The sequence below is a fragment of the Sceloporus occidentalis genome, unplaced genomic scaffold (genome assembly GCF_023333645.1).
Source record: "Sceloporus occidentalis isolate IW3139 unplaced genomic scaffold, rSceOcc1.0.p SCAF_374, whole genome shotgun sequence".
In the NCBI taxonomy this organism is placed as follows: Eukaryota; Metazoa; Chordata; class Lepidosauria; order Squamata; family Phrynosomatidae; genus Sceloporus; species Sceloporus occidentalis.
The window spans coordinates 367,501-385,543 of NW_028317354.1; the positions used below are offsets into that span (position 1 = coordinate 367,501).

The 18,043-nt window shown below is 39.9% G+C and overlaps 1 protein-coding gene across 1 annotated transcript in view; it reads right to left on the reverse strand.

The window, feature by feature from the left end:
• Positions 1-18,043, reverse strand: part of LOC149273467 (activating signal cointegrator 1 complex subunit 3-like) — a 99,268-nt gene that overhangs the window by 9,385 nt on the left and 71,840 nt on the right. Inside the window, exons 24-26 of the mRNA XM_089506277.1 lie at positions 8,339-8,563; positions 592-743; positions 303-453 (exon numbers count right to left, since the gene is read on the reverse strand). Coding sequence (XP_089362403.1) covers positions 303-453; positions 592-743; positions 8,339-8,563 — 528 coding nt within the window. The remainder of the gene's footprint in view (positions 1-302; positions 454-591; positions 744-8,338; positions 8,564-18,043) is intronic.

Here is an 18,043-nt window from a genome sequence, read left to right on the forward strand (position 1 = left end):
CACCATCAAGGTCAGTCCCATACAAAATGCCTCTTGAAAGGTGATGTCCCAAATCCCTTGCTGAATTTAATATTATTGCAGCATTAGAAACATCATCCCTAGTCGTGCTGAATGCCCAAACACTTCCAAGAATTAAGCACCTAAAATTTTACAGGACTGGCTTGTCATGTAACACAAAAACAGGTACCTCTAGTACCTTTAGAGCGTAAAATGTAACATATATGTATAAAATACAAATCCAATAAACAATGAGATAAACATTAGAAATAAAAAGAGACACATTATTCTGAAAGTGGTATTACCTGTGAAATATGTCCACCTTGGAGGTCCCGTTGTAAAATGCTAGTGAAGATGTCTTCCCTTCCTTCACATACAGCTAGCAGCTCTGGAAGACACTCAATGGGGCCGTTAAAATTAGCAGAGTTTGGCCTTCTTGATCCTTGGACCCATTTGCTGTTGTATAATGAAAACAGTTAAAATTAATGTTAATTAATGGTCATATGTTTTAAGATAAAAGTTCACTGCAACAGCTTATTTGCCATATTAATCAACTGAATAGTTTTCTGCCAAGACCGTTAGTTTTACACATACACGAATAGATGCAGGTGGTGCTTTTCAATGTTGGGCAACGTGAGGAGAGACGAATCATGCACCCATCGGGCTTGAATGATCATTTGTACCAGGTATGATATGTTTAAAGCTGTGACAAGCCAACCATGGTTTGCAGCAACATCCAACATAGCCTGAGGAGGGAAAACACAGAAGGTCAGACATATTTCTACTGCCTTAAGATATGAAGCATACAGTTCTTGAATATTACATTAGCCATTATGCATACAGGTCTGGTGGCCTGCTAGGTCAGTTGCCCAATGTGTGATATCAAGCATGTTTCTGCAGTCACATTAAGTATTTAAAGTTGAGCTGACATTGGATGTGTAAAATGGCCGAGAAATAATAAAGAAAGAAAAGGCCCATTTTACCTTAAGGTCCCCAACAGGAAATAAAAGAACATTGAAGTAAGTTTCTCCACACTGGGGGTTTGGGTGGCAGGGGCATAAGGGAACACACGTACACTGCTATTCAAAGGTTTAAAGTCACTTAGTGGTTTTCATTTCTAGCATATTCGCAAAAGCGTTTTCTAATGATCAATTATCCTTTTTAATTTAAACTAGGATTAGCCAATGCAACGTGCCATTGGAACACAGGAGTGATGGTTGCTGATAAAGAGCCCCTACACGCCTATGAAGATAGGCCATTAAAATCAGCCTTTTCCAACTACAACAGTCATTTACAACATTATTTCTGATCCATTTGAGGTTATTTTAATGGAGAAAGTTTGCTTTTCTTTCAAAACCAAAGAAATGATTAAACGGTAGTGTATGTTTTATTTATCATTTCACATTATTTTGGGTTTATTTGTGGTCCCATAGGAGGACATTGCAAATACCATATCTTTTGTTTGGTATCTCTGCACTTATCTTTGTTCAATAGTGAGACAACCCTTATAGAGGCAAGCGAGCAAGACGGTGGAGGGATCCGGGCCTAGACAAGCCAAACCGTCTAATTTCTGAGTTGGCCGAGTCAGATGTTGGGCTTCACTCAATTTTGGCTAGCATAGTTTTCATTATCGGTATTACTCAATGACTATATTAATCCAATAGTGTTGCTAAATCTAACACCCTACTAAAACACTGGATAAAATTATTCTCAAACGTATTTTATCACACCTGCATTGTCTCCTCCCATTCGTTTGTACCACAAAACAATAAAACACATAAAATAAATATATTGTTTAATGTAAATTAAAACATCAGAAAAATTGAATCATGTACTGTAAATATTCACAGGTTGCATTTGGGTATTTGATTGATATAATACGTATATTTATTGTATCCCACTAGTGGGATGGCAGCTCTAATCTCTGCATTAAATCAAATGTTTTACAGGCAAACATAATTCTACTGTTTCTTAAGACAATCTAAATACTGAAAGCTTCTTTCAACAAAGGATTTGTTTACACTCGCAGAGCTGTTTCAATTAAATAAGGGAAATTCTGAAAAAAATGCGGAGTTGGTTGTTCTGGAGAGATGCAAGCCTACTTCATACTCCCTTAGTTCATGCAGTAAAGAGCAACCGTGGTATTCTATTTTTGCCTATAGCAATATATATATATTTTTATTTATATATATTGTATATAGAATGTTTCTACAATTTGTAGAACACTGAAGCATCTGAGCTTTTGCCACAAAAGCTTGTGTGAGAATAAACCATCAAAAGAAACAACACCGAAACATTACAGAAAAAGTGCAAAATCAAACTAAGAAGATGTTAACAAATCAGTCACGTGAACTCTGCATGCAACGCCTGATAATACTCTGGAAAAGTGTTTAAATACAGATTTTCACTTCATCAGAAATCATAATAAAATACCAAAAAAACATGGAAACTAAACCTGCTTAACCTGAATGGTGAAACAGATAACATGAGATTTTTCTGTTTTGTGGATTTGGTAATTTTTTGGAGGCTTATATGGCATGTTTTATTTCATAAATGCTATACATGTTATGCCTGCATGTTTAAGAATGCAATATAAAGCCTAGGAATTCTTTATAGCACCTAGGCAAAATGATATCAAATGTCTAGATTTCACACTGACAGGTATATAATATACCTGTGATACGTATAGAAAAAGTTTGTATTTCCCTCCCATTGGTGTTTCTCCAGGTACTACCTAATCAGCCTAACGTACCACTGAGACAAGCAATGCCTTTGGTTTGTTCACACTACTTAGACAAATGACCTATGTCTTTGGCATATTCATGACATTTTGTAAGCGCCAAGTATTTCAGTCTATAGCTTAGAACACATGTACTAACTTAACCAAAGACTTTCTATATTTGCCTGGCCAGATGAATGTTCTTTGTACATAACCATTTCTGATTCAAGTTATTCAAGTTGGAAACATAATCGTTTGATGACCCATTCCCTAACCACTTGTGTTTCAAGATGGCAACAGGGGGTCTCTACACCCCTCCCCCCACTTTGAATCAACTGAGGACCACTAGCATTGTCAATGATATATGCGCACTGCCGCAACTTTAAAGATGTCTTTCAATACACTAACATACATTCACACACTCTAACACCATCCAGTAACAGAGACACTCTTAACATCTTATATTTACAAACACTAACACACTACAGTAACACACATGCTAACATTCTACACTTATATACATGGTAAAACCATACACTAATGCACACACTATAACACTATATGCTGACATACACACTCATGCTAATGCCATACTTTGACATAAACAACACCATACACGCTAGCACCATACACACACGGACTAACACTATACATACTATATAAACTATACTATACATAAAAATACACTAACACAATGGACACATACACACTGACTCTGGCACTACAATACACTAGACATACTGACACGCATTACACATTATCACACACATTGACTATAGCCCTATACATATAGCACACATACACATTGATACTACAGTATGCACACACATACACTCACAGACTGACTCCAGCACTATGTATATACACACATACTCACTGACGCTTAACACTCTCACACACCCCTCTCCTTTTCCACATAGCTGCCAATCAGCTGCTATTGCAAATCCAACAAGCTATGCTGTCCTTCGGGTCCACAGTGAAGCGAATGACGTGAGGCATCCAGCAGGGTCATTATGTGACCCTGCTGGGCGCCTCACAGCACACGCTACACAGGATTCATGATTGCACCCTTGCAAAACACTGGGCGCCAGGAAATGGTTTCTAGTCATCATGGCACCTAGGGTTTGTCGAGCCCTGTGTTGCAGCTATAGCCTGGTCTATGGGATTAGATATTTAAAGCTGTGTATGACCAAGGTACATTATACTGTTTTTGCAGTCAGGGAGTTGCATGCATGACCTGTCACAGGCAATGGCTAGTTGCCTATAGAAATCCCTAGTTAAACCTGCAAAACTGCTCACGTACACAAGAAACTCTTATTTGAACTGGCAACAACTTTCCAATTTCCCAAAGTAAAATAAGCTCATATGCATACAACCAAAAATCTGATATTACCAATTTAGTAAGCACACCACCATAAACTACAGTATGGATAATTTATCTTTAATTTGCTTGAGTGTACTGCAGGTTGATTAATATCTATTTGTATATATGATTGTTTTCATGTTTCCACTGTGCTTTAAGATTAGAATAAAAAAAGATAAAAGAAACCACCACTCTAGCACATGAATGAAACACAAACACACACAGTAATTCTAATAATTAGTTCACTAGCAACAGTTGTTTGCAAGATCAGCTGCTGTCTGACACACTTCATTAATGACAAAAGTCATTTCCAAGCAGTATATGTGACTGTAAGAGCTTCAAGTACACCAGCTAGCTCGGAGTTAATAAAAATGCTAATGCGCCACAAATTAAAGTTGTGATTAACATTTCAAAGTCAATGCTTAAGTGAATTGATCACACCAAATGGGTTAAGCACTAATCATTTTGTGCAGTCCAACTATAACAAAAAGGTTTACAATAAGAATTCTTGTGAAACTATAATTAATTTTGGAACACTTTTCACCACAATACATTGTGACTTCTCATATTGGGTAAAACACTCATCCATAGATATCTACTATGTTTGTGCCTTCTATAGAGTTTTATGTACACAATGTAAATGGTTTGTAACTGCACATGCATTCCAATCATATGCTATGAGGAAGCCCATGTAACCAGAGATAAGGAATCAAAAAGTGACATAACTTGTGTCTTTGTGTGTTTCAGTCTTAGACATGTCCATATTGGCATTTATAGGAATGTAATATGCCTTAAGGCTTAAAGTAAGGTCCAATCAAAGCACGCATGCTGCACTCTGATCCCTGTGATGCTCTTACTCATTCCCATTCAGTGTCCCCCTGCTTTGAACCGCTACATTCCATTGCACTCTGCCCAGAGCATCCCTTTCCTGCCCCTCCAGCTTCAGTCTGATCCTTCTAGCATCTTCCAGTCCTTTCTGTTCTTACCAGCTCCATCCAGTGTCTCTGACTCACTACCTCCCATTTCCAATTACTCTGACCCATTCCCTTCCTGCTCCTCCTGCTCTCACCCACCACTTTCCTTCCCCCTCCACTTACCTTCTGTTCTGACGTGCTCTTCCCTCATCAGGCTCTTCCCAACTCCTTCCTGCCCCCTCTGCTCCTCCTTCCACTCCGCAGTCTTTCCCACCACTGCCTGCCTCTCAGAATATATAAAACTATAAATAATTTATTACCCTTTGTATGTTGAGTTTTTGTCAGAGCGCTTATGTATTGACATTAACCATGTTATTGGTTTTCTACCTTTAGTTGCCCGAGTTCACCAGCAGGTCAGTGAGTGGTGACATGAGATATACTGTAGCCAATTTCACCTCAACTTCACAAAAATGTAACCTTATAGCTCAGATCCACAAGTAATAAGCAAACGAGTTCAACATGTGTCAAAACAAGTACTAAAATAAATTACATTTTTGCTTTATTGAAGCACTGTCAAACGATTTTGGGAAATGGTATGTAAAAATTATCACAGTCTTCACGTTTCAGTTGAAATACAATAAATAAAATATTTGTCTGAAAGAGAGACTTTTTGTTACTGTTTCTAATGTTTTATAGTTGAATCTGCTTGTTTAAAGAAGTCCGATTTGTATCTAGTCAGGCGTAAGAAAGGGGTATTTTGAGGGTTCTTTGTTTCTTTGTTCATTGTACCATATGGTACATAAGGTATGACTTGTCGAAGAAAAAATAAAAGATATAAACAGATCTCCATATTAGAAGCAAGAAGAGAACTAAAATTATAACGTAACAGCCACACATTTAACTCCTGGATCTGTAAAAGGTTACACGAGGCAGTACATTTCTACAAATCAAAGTACTTCATTGGTAGCTTTGGAAGTTATTTCAGGTTTACATTTCATGACTTCCTGTTTTGGTTGACTCCACTTGAGCTGCCTACTTCTCAATAACCTGTCTGCAAGCAAAAGAGTTGGTTTCCAAAGGATCCTTTTTTCTTCCATGATTTTCAAGAAATGCTGAGTAGACTTTATTCTCCATACTCACTTGCTTGGGCAGTCTGTAAATGTTTAGTGTTTTCATTTGATACATAATGTTTGGAATGATATTCTATTAAGGAATACTGTTGGCTGTGACAATCCCCCAAACAATAAAAGACTGAAAATACTGAAAATTAGGCCAAGTAAGTACTAATGCTTATAGTTTGGGTGATAAAATTGAAGCCATTGAAAGCGAGGCAGATTTAAGTAAGAGTGCCTTTAATATGACCTATGTTGGCAGAGTTTTATATTGCATACATTATTGCTTTGATTGAAAACAGGGGTTATCTACCTAGGCGTCTCCACTTTCGGTTGCATCAACCTCATTCTCTGGTTAACTAGCTTGGATAGAGATTTGTTTCTATTCAGATATAGGCTGGCCTCCTCATCCTTTCAGTCACTGCCTGTTATATAACATTATTAAGGAAGTCCATTCCTAAGCTTTTGTTGTAGGAAGAGCCTGTTCAGCTCTGTATGATGTAGGGCTGCAAATAATGATTAGTTGGCCGATTATTTTTACGATTAACCGGATAAAGAAATAAATGTACATTTTTCATTTATTTAAAATTATTTATTAAACAAACAGCAGAATAAAATCTCTTTGAGAACAATGCAGTTCTTGTTTTTATTTCCCAACTGCCCCCCCCGTTATGTACATTTGGTTTGCCCAGGTTTGCCAAACTGCTTCCCAGATATGCCTTATACCCCCCCATATGCCATAGTGCCCTCTGACATGCCTTATAACCCCCAGATATGCCACTCCCCCCACAAAATATGCCTTATACCCCTTATATGCCACTGTGCCCCCTGATATGCCTTATAACCCCCAATATGCCGCTCTACCCCCCTGATATGCCACCCTGCCCCCCAAAATATGCCCCCCAGACTTACCCCCCGGTAACACCAGATTCCTTGGTGTCTAGTAAGAGCAGCCGGTGCACGCTGACAACCTTTGCTGCTGGCCGGCATTTTTGCTGGAGCTTCTATGACTTAGCACCAGAAGGTCATGCGACCCACCGGGTTGTCGACTAACTAGTATTTTACCTGCAGGCCAGTAAACATTAGCTTAGGTCCACAAAATGATGCAACTGTATCAGAGACCATCCCAACGCCAAATAGGAAGCATTTAATAACTTTCCTTAAAGTAATTACCCATCATGGAATGTGTCTGAGGAGAAAACGTGGTTACAACTTTCAAGCTTGGAAGTTAAGAAGCCGCTGCTGTCAATGGTAACTCAACTAACAACTCTATGAATTGCTGCTGTGGAAGTCATGAGCAGCAAGTTAATTTACATTGGGAGGTGGCAACACAAATCACGCCCCAAGTCAGACTAGGTACTAGCCAGCCAATTGTGGGTCATCAGGTCCCAGACAACAAAAAAATCTCAATGAGGAGAGGAGTTTGAGCTGGTTCTTACTTCTCAACTCTTTATGAGCCTGTGTTGAACCAGTGTCGGTTCAACTACCTATGTTTATGTTGACGGTAATTCAGTTTGCAACCTATTCTGGGACTAGAACGTCCATCTAATGATTTCATATTGTGCATAATAAACAAGACTTAAAACAATAGCACACTCCCAACAACCTGCAGGCAAGTCTGAGAAAAAACGTAATTTATATAGTTTATGAAGTAAGAAAGTATGATTTAGCCAGTGCTTGTTGTTTCTATGGCAACCACAGCTAAACGGGAGACTGTAATGGTGGACATTGAAACGTCTGAGGAAGTAGACCCTTTAGATGGTAAAGAATGCAACTCTGAGATTAATTTATTTAAAGATACTGGGCGATAAATACAAGGCAAGTATATTTAGTACCATATTTTGCTGCAGAGACTGAATACTGTAAATTTTCTTTCGGTTGTAAATAAATTATTTTCCAAGCACCTGCCTTTCTGACCTTTTTTCGCCAGTAGAAAACACCATAAAGATGCAAAGTAAATTGCCATGATACCTTTCCATGGTGCATTGTTTCTACCCACCAGTACCAGCAAGATCTGCAACTGTATGTGAACCATAAAGTATAATTACATAACTAGTTTTATCGGCTAAACTATAGCTGTAAACCAGAAAAACCAAATGCACTGAAGAATCACACCAATTTTTTTTCTAGCGTCAGAAAATTAATTTAATTTCACCATCTGTCCAGGAAATAATTTACCACATCATTTTATTATTTTCAACTAAAAAAAACATCAATAAGTACAAAAAAATACCTGGCAGATTCTGATGGCTTGATCCAGAACGGTTTTAGTATCGGTGTAATAATCTGGGCAGGGTAACACAGCCCTGCTGAAGTGGGCTTGCAGTAGCAGGTGGGTCTTTGTATGGGCGCTGTCCATTGAATGAGGATTGAGCTCAATAGGAAGGTGTCTGGCCAACTCACTATTCATTTGGTCCTCATTGTGTCTGACTGGGAGATCCGTGTACTCTTCAGCATCCTTAAAAATAAAAGAAAGCCAAAAAAATGACATTCATTGCTTATTAATGTGACAGTCAAGCATGTCCCTGTAATTCAGTACAGTGTTCACAATCGAACAACTGAAAGATAGATACACATATATATTAAAATATTTTTTTTTATATAATGGACACTAGCAATCCTATACAGCCTATGTAATTCCTGTGTGCTCGCTGCCAGCCAGCTCCAGGACTGGAGCTGAGACCCCACACATGCGACATGTGCTCCCATTTACTTCAGTGGCCTTCAAGCAACCATACGTATCATGGAATGTTGGGGCTTTCCACTGCAGAATGTTCATCAGGTAGAGAATACATATTAATGTACTGACAAAATATTTTAGTATACAATACAAGGCACTAGACCAACCCTTTAACATATCTTATCAGAAGGTTAGTAAGGTTGCAAACTGGCCCCATTTTTACCAAATAAATCTGTTGGCCTTTGTGTGCCAATTCTAGTTTTGTCATATGCAGGCCCGGACTGGGACAAAAAATAAGCCCGGGCATTTAAGCCTGAGCAGCCCATTTTTATTTATTTATTTATTGTTAAAGCCCACCCTTCATGTACCATCTTTGCATTTACTCTTTCACACAAATCATTAACACATTCATTAATGCAGGCTCACAAATCATTCAAGCAATTCATCCACGCATGAATTCATTAATTGTCATACGCATTCACACAATTCATCCACACATTTATTCATTCTCATATGCATTCACACTACTCCCTCTCCCCATCTTATCTGCCCCTTCTCACTATGTTCCCCCTTTTCACTATGTACCCCCTTCCCCACTTCTCAATATGCACCCCCTCTCACTATCTATCCCCTCTCCCCATTTCTCACTGTCTAACCCCGCTCTGCCCCTTCTCACCGCCCCCCCTCCCTCACCCTACTTACCTTGTTGCCGGAGAAAGCAGCAACTGCGACCGGGCCCGCGGCAGGGCCGGATTGACTTAGGGGCTGATGGAGCTGCAGCTCCAGGCCCCTACCTTAAAATAGGCCCAGTCAGGACTGGACTGACTGGGCCTATGTGGCCTCTACGGCCGCATTAACGCAGGGCCCCTTAAGCCCGCCACAACTGCGACCGGGTCCGTCACTCTAAGGGGCCAGGAAGCCCCCACCAGGGCCTGCCTTAGGGGTCTGCGGCCGCACAGGGCTTAAATTAAAACATCGGGGATTTTTTACTTTATTTAACATCCTCCATGTTAAATAAAGTTAACAAAAACTTTATTTAACATGGAGGATGTTAAATAAAGTAAAAAAAACAAAACAAAAAAAACCCTGCCGATTTTTTAATTTAAACCCTGTGCCCTGGTGGGGGCTTCCCGGCCCCTTAGAGTGGCGGACCCGGTCGCAGTTGCGTAGAGGCCGCATAGGCCCAGTCAGTTCGGTCCTGACTGGGCCTATTTTTAAGGTAGGGGCCTGGAGCTGCAGCTCCATCAGCCCCTAAGTCATTCTGGCCCTGCAATTATTATTGCATTTCTCAATAACAGAAGTGGACATGTTGGCCAACATGCCAAAAGCAAGAAAGCAGCCAACAGGTAAATAACCGAGTATTTTAAAGTAGATTGCTTCACTGATCTCTGAAAAAAATATCGGGGCACATCATCAATTTACTTAATAATACAAAAGGTTAGACAGGTATAGCTAATTACTATTGGCCAGAAGGAACAAAAAACCTAATTTCACCAGTTTGACAATTACAATTTCTTCTTCTAGCCATATAATATCCTTTCTCTTCATGTTTTTTAATCCAAACTCTCAGTTGGAGAAAAAAATAAAAACAGAAAAAAGAAAAGTCAATTTTTCATTAACATGTAATCATTCTTTCCTGTTAATGTCCTCTTTTCTTTGCCCTACCATGCTCTTATTCTCCCCTGGCCCTTTGCTGGTACAGTCAAATTGATCTACTTAATTAGAAACATAAAAACAGACATCTCAAAAGATGATATTACAGAAGGGAAACCTGTCTATGATAAACAGGTAAACAGTTTAGATTTAGACTGTGTTATTCTTTTTTACAACAAATAAAACTATGCCCTTAAACTAAAAATGAAGACTTTAAAAGCGTATTTAGTGAAAGCTAAACGTGACATAAAAGACCAACAAAGTGATATTGTCATTTACAAAATAGATTTTCCTAAACATAAAAAAGCCTTTATTTTTCTTGGGATTATTTTCCTAAAATAAAGTCACCGACTTAATTTCCTGTTTGGGACTGTTAAGTGTAAACTATTACATTTCTTATCTTCATCTAGGCAGTAATTAAAGGAAATTGAATTGAGTGGCAAGACAAGCTTGATTCAGCTAGGAGCGGAGATGAATGGAGGGTGGAGAGGTCAGCAGAGCGCATTATATATTCTTGTGTGAAACGTTGCTGTCGCTGTCCTGTCCTTGTTTGTTTAGCAGAGGCTGGAGAGACTACTAACTGCAAATCTGTCCCTCTGATTTGGCCAGAGAGCCTAGCATGAAGATGCTTCCCTCCGTCGCAAATGTTAAACGACGGTGATTGACAATCATACGAGAAAGTCTGCGCGTAACCCCCTGCTACTGTGTTTCAGATTGCAACAGAAAAGACGGAATAAAGAAACATTCTATATAATCACATCAAATGGGCCCTGCTGTTCACTCAATATTTTTCATTTTCGTTTCCCTTTTCATTACGAACCACAATCTGTTCTGCAAATGCCATGGACACATCACCAGCGACAAAAAGAATGGATTTATCTGAGCCTTTTCTGGTGAGCCTATTTTTATGGTGCTAATAAAGATGTCCACAAAATGCGTGTAGGAAAACGAATGTCTGAACATGGCTACATACATTTGCACGTGGCCACATTGTCGTCTTTTTATGGTTTGGACATTTGAAAGTGACCACAACAGGACAGACAAGTGTCAAAGAAAAAAAAAACATCTTCTTGTTTAATAGAAGTTGAAAGATTGTAAGACAGGGAAAAAAAAGGAAAAATAAATGAATGTATATGTTAATTTAGAGGAAAAGTTTTGCTTCTATTAAGAGCATATTATGAACAATAACTAAATGCAGAACACGTTGCTTCAGTTGTTAATAAGGCTCCCCACCGAGTCTTTTGGCTTATATATATTCTCTATGCTGTCCACCTACCACAGTGCCACATGGGGTCATTAGTGGTGTAACATAAAACACTTGTGGATTTCACCAGAGGTGGCTTTTAAAACAAAATAAGATCAAAAAGATGTATTTTAGTATTCCTACATTACCATGTTAATTATCGGAAATGCTTTTCAAGCAGTATACCTTTTTAAAATGGTAAGTTTTATGTACTTAAGTGTTTTAAGTGTTTTGGTGTCTTGCTTTGCCAAGGTCTTATTCTGGACAAGCAAAGCAGAACACAACTATTGGTGATTTATCATAATTAATAATATATCATGGTAATGAAGGTCCTTTTCCCCCACACTTTTAGTGGCCAGCATTGTTTTGATACACCTTAAGTGTATTGGGTATACTAGTAGAGGAGAAGGCAAATGAACAAAACAAAATATGCCTACAAAAACAGATACGGTAAAAAGCATTTCGGGCTGTCACATCCAGCTTGATTCAGAATGGTGAACTTCTAATTGGAAGCTTGGCCACGGTCACACTCTTTTTACCTGGCAAAGGCTGCATTTGAGGTACATTAATGTCTTTCACTGCAACCCAGCTAGAAATTTGTGTCTCAGTATGAGTGATGACCCAAAACTAGGTAACCCTGAACTGTAGGTATGGAAAATCAGCCCTGTAGAAAACTCTAAGAATTATTTTCATTATATCTGCAGTGGTCAAGAGGCCCATTTTATGGAGCTACCCGAAGGTTTCAGTGCTGTGTATAAAAACGATTCATGGTAACTTGGTAACTGCTGCATTGTCCATTGCCATAGATGACTGCAAGCCCAAAATCGAGTCCAGTGAAGAAAAAATTCGTAAGGAGGTCCCTTTCAATTGTACGTCTTTGACTCTATTATAACAACCCCCCCCATAGCGCGCACACAGAGGAAACATTTATAACCGAACACGTTAGGATAATCCTAACTAGAATATTGTCAGCTTAGGTTTCGACTTTAGCTAAAATCACAAGAAAGCCCAACGCTTTCACAGATGGCTTCGTGGCATGTGCGCAGCGTTTACGCAAGCTCAGATTTATGTGGGGGGAAACAAATAAGAGCATTGGGAAAGATTTCGCCCCCACATGCAGGAACTGGCCACATGGTGAACAGCTGGATTTTAGAAGTCCTTAAATAACAGCCACCATACTTTGTTACATTTCTTAGATAGTAATACAACGGTAGCACGGCACCATGCTCTGCACTCTGTGTATCACAGCAAAAGGAATAATAGAACTGAAAATAATGAAGAACCCTGTTGCAAAATTTATCTCTATGTTAAATAAAATTATATATAACAATGTGTTTGTACTTTTACCCTTTTTCGATCTGTTAGATCTCTAGGATCGGAACTGGGGGCTGAATCCTATTAAATCGATGATGTCATGCAATAAAGTACATGGAGTGTTCAGGCAGCCTGGGGTCAACGAAACCCCCGTGAGTGCCACATCCGGCTTCAGATGACAGCCACTGTTTATTCACGGAGTATATATTTTCCTGCTGTTTGAGTAAAGTGGATATGCCTACTGTTAAACCCTGTGAGTTAACAAAAATTCAGATCAATGACATAAGAAAAGCTACAACGGATGATACAGCAGGACTACAGTAAAATGGAGAGTTCACCTAATTTTACACAAATTCAAACACAATCACATTATTTCAACATTTGAGAAGTACTTTCTCATATGCAGGCATCGTGTGTTAATAAATCAGAAAACCTTATGGGGAACATAAAAATACATTTGTTAATGGCTTGAAATGCTAGTCTTTGAAGTTGTCTTTAAAGGAACACTCATGTGAGGTTTTTTAAGGCTGTTCCACTTGTTAAAAAATAAAGTCCCCCGGCTGACCTCTCCCAAATTATTAAGCTCAATTTCACTGCCCTTCTGGCTACGGTGATCCAAGACCTGCGCAGATGGTCGGTACCCCACATCTCCTGGTTTGGGCGCATAGCTGTACTTAAGATGAATATTCTTCCGAGATTTTTATATCTTTTTCAGTGCTTGCCTGTGTTTTTACCTAGAAGTTTCTTTCGAGCCTGCCAGAGGGTCTTTACGCGGTATGTATGGGGGGAGGGGACGCCTAGGCTGTCCTTTACGCACCTGTCTCGCTCCAAATTGAGGGGAGGTATGGCCCTTCCCAATCTGGAATGGTATCGGCTAGCGTCCCACTTACGGAGAGTGGTGGAGTGGTCTTTGGGGGCCCCCAAGCTTTGGGTCCACCTTGAAAATTCCTTCTTTACCTGCGATATCTCGGCAGTCCCTTGGCTCCCTGATGGCCCCAGGAGCCTTTCCCATGCCTCCCACCCCACTATCTCGGCCACTCTGAAGGTCTTCAGGAGGGTGTCAAGGGGGGCTCTGCTTACCACGGTACCGGGTCCGCTTCTCCCATTGACGCACAATCCAGATTTGCCCATACATATCACTGCTGACATGGTGAGATCATGTGCGCTCCGGTCCCCTACGGCTGTGCCACGTACTACAGGCGGGCGCATTCCGGTCTCTTAGAGACCTTCTACACCCGGTTACGCCGTCCTTCCACATGACTTTTACATATCACGGGATCAAACATTATGTCTCTTCCTTGTTCCCTAACACTCAACTCACCAGGCCGCTGTTGGGGTTCGAACAGTTATGCTTAGCAGGTACTGAGCCTGCTCACTTATTATCCACACTCTATGCTATGCTTCAGGAGGTGTACGGGACTACTAAGCCCTTTTACTTTAGTCTATGGGAAAGGGACCTGCAGACTCCTATGACCGACGCTGACTGGGACAAGATACTCCTGTTCACCCACAAAGGGGCGATCTCTAGTTGGGTACAGGAGTGCAACTACAAATTATTGACCCGTTGGTATAGAGTCCCGGCCGAATTACATCGTTTTCTTCCTCAGGTCTCGCCCCTTTGTTGGAGGTGTGGGACTGAGGTTGGCACCTATAGGCATATCTGGTGGGACTGCGCTCACATTCGCCCGTTCTGGCTTGCTGTGGTTAAAGTTATTCGTGACATTATTGACCCAGATTTTGAATTCTCGCCTCAGGGTTTATTACTACACCACACTCAGGCATCGTTTACCTCTTATAAGAAATCATTGGCCATTCACTTGATCCATGCAGCCAAAGCCATCATACCCCGTTTCTGGAAAATGCCGGGTCCTCCCCCGGTTTCAGCGTGGGTTGCCCGTGTCAATATTATCTCCCATATGGAAGATCTGGTGGCATCTGCCCATGGTCGTGAATATGCCAACGGTCTCAAGAGGCTACCGTGGGCCACTTTTGTCTCCTCTCCCCGACTGCTTGATTTGTATCTCCCGTGATGGCCACGTCCTGCTCCTGTTCTGTTGGTGAGGAGACTTTGATCGCCTTGGGGACCCTGATTACTCTAACTTCCAGCCCCTGTGTATCTCCGGTGGCTCATTTGTCATGTGTGGTTCAATGCATTACCCTTGGAGCACATTTCTGTTCATTTTATTGTTTTTATTTCTTGTTTTTTTTATTGTTTATTGACGATACCATTGTCAGATACATCAGTCGTTTCATTACATGTACTACTACTGTGTGACACAACGCGATTTGTCGGATTATTGCCACACTTGCACACATGTTACTGGTGGACCTAATCGGTCCTCTCTATGATTGTTTTTGCCATACCTGGTTTCTACTATGGGTCCTTCCCCCTAGTAGTTTGTACTTCTCCGGCTGCTCCTGACTTGCTCTGTAACGCTCGTCATACTTGATTGTTCTGACCTTGATATTGCCTTATTGTATTATGCCATGTCAATAAACGGTGTTGAATATAAAAAATAAAGTCCCCCAGCCTCCCTGGGTCTTACAGAACATCTCTTTCACTTTTTCATGTACCAGCAGTCGATAGGTAAACAGAATGGACAGGTGACAGCAAGCCTGCATCCATCCTCTAGGGGAGAACTTCCTGGGAGCAAGCAAAGCTTTTCATTGAGAGTGATCTCTCATTCCTCCTATATGTTCTCATTTTCCTTAAAGTGACACCCCAGATTTCCAGACAGCCTCAACAAGGATTGCATATTAAAGTTACGTTTTTTGCCAGTAGAGGTTTCTGCAGATGAAGGCCTAAGCTGCTTTGGACACCCGGTGACCAGTACATGGTCATGTTATTTGTCCTCAACACTGCAAGATTTAAGAGAAGGTGACAGGTGGTTCTTTAAGGTGCTTGTGCAAGCAAATAGGCAATTTTCTTGTACAGAAAGCCAGAGCAAAGCAATCTGTAATATTTAAAGTTTTATGATTCTGAAAGAAAAAGAACTCCCATGACCATGTAGCTAAAGACACTTTTCTGCCTGCTATATAGGACTTCGTGACATACAACCATTAAAAAGATTCATTAGCGTAACCCAGAGCTACATGTGTTATGATATTGTGCTGTGATCAAAACCTGTGTAATAAAGTAGCAGCGTTTTGGAGAAAGATATTCATGTACATCAATTTAACCCCTTCGTGACAAAGGCTGATTTTACTTTTTGTACCCTTCGTGACAATGGCCGTTTTAACATTTCTGCGCTGCTCGTGTTTAGTTGTAATTTTCTTCTTTCCCGTTTACTGAACCCACACACATTAGATATTGTCTTTTCAGGACAAGAAGGGCTTTCTTTAGATGACATTGTTTTGATTGTATCATATTATTTACTATTAAAAAAAGTATAAAATATGGTGAAAAATTTAGAAAAAAATGACTGTTTCTAACTTTTAGTTGAAAAATCTTTTACTCATCTATAAAAGGTAATGAAAAAACCTGGTAAATAGATTCTACTATTTGTCCTGAGCTTAGAAATACCCAATGTTTTTATGCTTTTTTCTACACATTATGGGGCAAAAAGTATAGGTAGCGTTTTGCTATTTCAAAGCCATTTTTTCCAAATCTGGTAATTCTTCCCCCCATGTGCCATTTCAGGTATCTTTGAAGCCGGCCAATGCAATTTACCCCATCAAGTCATATATTTTTGAAAACTAGACAGCCCAGGGTATTCCAAATGCTAGTATTTTAACCCTTTCCAAGCACTAATTCTACCATCAGCCTTTGTCAAACTTTATGGTAGTCATTTTTTTTGCATTTGTTTTTTCACACACATTTTACTTTAGGTATGAATAAACAGGTTCTGGTATATGTCACTATCATAAAACACCCCAATATGTGTTTAGCAACATCTCCTGAGTACAGCGATACCTCACATGAATGATTTTGCCTGGCTGTTTGGGGGCAAAAGGGCCACATTTGGGGCATGCGCATTTTCAATGTTGAACTTTGGCATTTGGGGATCCACTGCCCATGCCCTATTTGGTACATCTTTGAGCGGGGCCATTTCAGTGTGCCCAATAAAGCCATATATTTTTGAAAACTAGACACCCCAGGGTATTTCAAATGCTAGTATTTTAACTCTTTCCATGCACCATGTCTACCACCAGCCTTTGTCAAACTTTGTGATAGTCATTTTTTTGCATTTGTTTTTTCACACACATTTTACTTCAGGTATGAATTAAAAAGTTCTCGTATATGTCACTATCACAAAACACCCCAATATGTGTTCAGCAACATCTCATGAGCGCAGTGATACCCCACATGAATGATTTTGCCTGGCTGTTTGGGGGCAAAAGGGCCACATTTGGGGCATGCACATTTTTCAATGTTGAACTTTGGCATTTGGGGATCCACTGCCCATGCCCTATTTGGTACATCTTTGAGCCGGGCCATTTCAGTGTGCCCAACAAAACCATATATTTTTTAAAACTAGACACCCCAGGGTATTTTAAATGCTGGTATTTTAACTCTTTGCATGCACACATTTTACCACCAGCATTTTTTCAAAGTTTGCAGTAGTATTTTTGTGTGTGTATTTTTCCCACACACACCTACTTTATGTATGAATTTACAGCTCCTGGTATATGCCGCTGTCACACGACACCCCATAATGTGTTCAGCAACATCTCCTGAGTACAGTGATACCCCACATGCATGGGTTTGTCATTTTTGGGGGGAACTAAAAGGCCACATTTGGTATGTGTGCATTTTTCTAATTGGAAATTAGATGTGTGGCCATCCTTCCCCCCCGTGTTAATTGGGACATTGTTGAATCCGGCCAATTCAATTTACCCCATCAAATCATATTTTTTTTTAAAGTAGACACCCCATGGGCATTTAATATGCCAGTATTTTAACTCTTTCCATGCGAGAATTGTTTTAAGCTAATGTGCTAATTTTAGGACTTGCTCACAAAAATATATTTTTTATATATATATATTTTAAATTTTTTTTGCCTTTTTTAAAACATTTTTAACATTTTTTTTCAACTTGAAGGTTCCCC